At 70.5% G+C, this 2,280-nt stretch overlaps 1 protein-coding gene across 1 annotated transcript; it reads right to left on the bottom strand.

Annotated features, from left to right (window-relative positions):
* Positions 1–314: 314 nt before the first annotated feature.
* Positions 315–2,225, bottom strand: LOC112124841 (interleukin-1 receptor-associated kinase 1-like; the record flags this gene model as incomplete). Its single annotated transcript, XM_026662548.2, has 6 exons — positions 315–430; positions 846–960; positions 1,142–1,206; positions 1,426–1,608; positions 1,794–1,900; positions 2,035–2,225. Coding segments are annotated over 6 exons (777 nt in total), but the record flags the coding sequence as incomplete, so codon positions are not given.
* Between the last annotated feature and the right edge of the window lie 55 nt (positions 2,226–2,280).

Here is a 2,280-nt window from a genome sequence, read left to right on the forward strand (position 1 = left end):
CGGCGGGCTGAGAGTCACGTCTGACTGCGGAGTGGGGGGGCAGGACCCTCTGGCCCCCCCAGGCCCCTGCCCGGGCGACTCGCTGTGGGGGCACACGGGGGGGCAGGGGAGGCCGAAGGCTCCAGGGTCAGACCCAGGAGGTGAAGCCGTGGGAGCTGCTGGCCCTGGAGACGGTCTGTGCCGAGAGGAGACTCCCAGAGTCCTGCCTGGCTTTGTGGGGAGCAGCTCCAGCATCGCCCGGGGACCCCGACACCCTCACCCCCCAGCCCCGCCCCAGAGCCCCCCTGACCCCCCCGCCCCAGAGCCCCCCTCACCTCTTGACGTCCCCGTGGATCAGGCTGGGCGTGTCCCGGTGCAGGAACTGGACCGCTCGCGCTGTCCCCACCAGCACCTCCAGCCGCTGGGCCCACGACAGGGGGGGGCACCCGCCCTGGGGGAGCAGACGGGGTGAATGGGGGAGGGGTCCCCCCACACTGGAGGATCCTGCCCGGGGGTCCTGGCTGCTCGACTCTCCCTGCCCCAGCCTGCCCCCCCCTCCTCCCGCCCGAAACTCCCTGCTCTGCTCTCCTGATCCCCCCCCCCCCATTTACACACCCCAGGGTGGCACCAGCACTCGGCCCCGCGGCCAGGGGGGGCTCCCAGCTGAGTGCCCCCCCCCATCTTCACCAGCCGCTTGGGGGGGGCAGGCACCAGGGGGGCTGGCTTGGGGGGGCAGATACCGGGGGGGTTGGGGGGGCAGACACTGGGGGGACAGGCACCGGGGGTGCTGGCTTGGAGGGGGCAGATACTGGGGGGGTTGGGGGGCCAGACACTGGGGGGGGGGGGCAGACGCGGGGGGGGGGTACCTGGCCGCTCAGCCGATCCTCCAGGGACCCGTTGGGCATGAAAACGTAGACGAGGCAGAAATGGTCCCGCTCGGCACAGAACCCCCCGAACTCCACGATGTTGGGGTGCCGGAACCTGGGGGGGCAGGAGTTAGTGGGGGAGGGTCACCCCAAATTCCTGGGGCCAGGGTGAGCGCAAAGCATTCTGGGTAGGTCCCAGGGCACTGGCCCCACTGGAGCCCCTCATTCCCAACCCGCAGCCCCTGCCCCCCAGCCCTGCCGTTGCCCCTCACTCCCGACCCGCAGCCCCCCCTCACCGTGACAGTTTTTCCACCTCGGTGAGGAAGCTGCTCCGGATGCTGCTCCAATCTAGCTCCGTGTCCTGGGGGGATGGGGAGGGGGGTTAACGAGCGTCAGGTCACCAGTCCCCCACCCCCAGGGGACACGGGGAAGGGGAGGGGGCAGAGCAGGCCCCAGCGCGAGTGGGGGGCTCAAAGGATTGTGGGTACCTCCCTGGCAGGCCGGGGCTAGTGAAGAGGATTGTGGGTAGGTCAGTGAGACAGGGGGACTGCAAAGGACGCTGGGTAGGGGCCCCCCGTACCTCCTTGAGCCGCTTGACAGCGTAGTCCGTGTTGCGCAGTCGGGCGCGGTACACGCAGCCGAACCCACCTTCCCCGACCTTGTGCTGCTCCGCGAAGCCGCCCGTGGCCTGCACCAGCTCCGCCAGGGGCCAGGCGAAGGGTTGGGGGGCGGGGCCCAGCACCTGGGGGACAGGGCCCAAAGTCTGCAGGGGGAGAGAGAGACACACACAGGGGTAGCTCAGACCCCCGCCCCCCCGCAGCCCAGGGTGCTAAGGATTCTGGGTAGGACCCAATCAGCCCCCCCCCCCCCCCCCAGTGATGTCCCCCGTTATCCATCCCCGCCCCCCTACTCAGGACTCCTCCCTCCCGCCCCTTCCCGTGTCGGTACCTGGTCGGCAGGGGGTGCCGCGGGCGGGGGGACAGGACCCTGGCTGCTGAAGCTGAGCAGGCCGCTGGGCGGGGGGCCGGGCAGAGGCAGCGAGGGGCAGGAGGGCTCTGCGGGGGGTGGGGAGGAGGCAGAAACAGGGAGTCCGTTAGCTCACCCACCCCAGACTCCCCCACCCCCAGGGGGATGGGCAGATCGAGTCCGGTCCAGGCAGCTCCCCCACTGGGGGAGGGGGCGGAGTTACCTGGCAGGGGCTGGGGGGGTGGCTTGGGGGAGTCACAGGCAATGGTCGAAGCTCTGCTGTCACCAGTGGTGGGGTGGGGGGCTGGAGGTGCCGAGGGAAGAAACGGGGGTCTCAGGACGGGGGGCTCGGAGGGAGGCTGCCCTGGGAAACAAAACAGGGGGGTTAAAGATGGGAGCGATGCACAAAAGAACCTGCCCCCACTAAGCTGCCAGCCCTAAGCTTCCCCCCGAAATACCCCCACCCCCC

Source organism: Terrapene carolina, unplaced genomic scaffold (assembly GCF_002925995.2).
Source record: "Terrapene carolina triunguis isolate 2854851 unplaced genomic scaffold, T_m_triunguis-2.0 Scaffold28348, whole genome shotgun sequence".
NCBI classification, from domain to species: domain Eukaryota; kingdom Metazoa; phylum Chordata; order Testudines; family Emydidae; genus Terrapene; species Terrapene triunguis.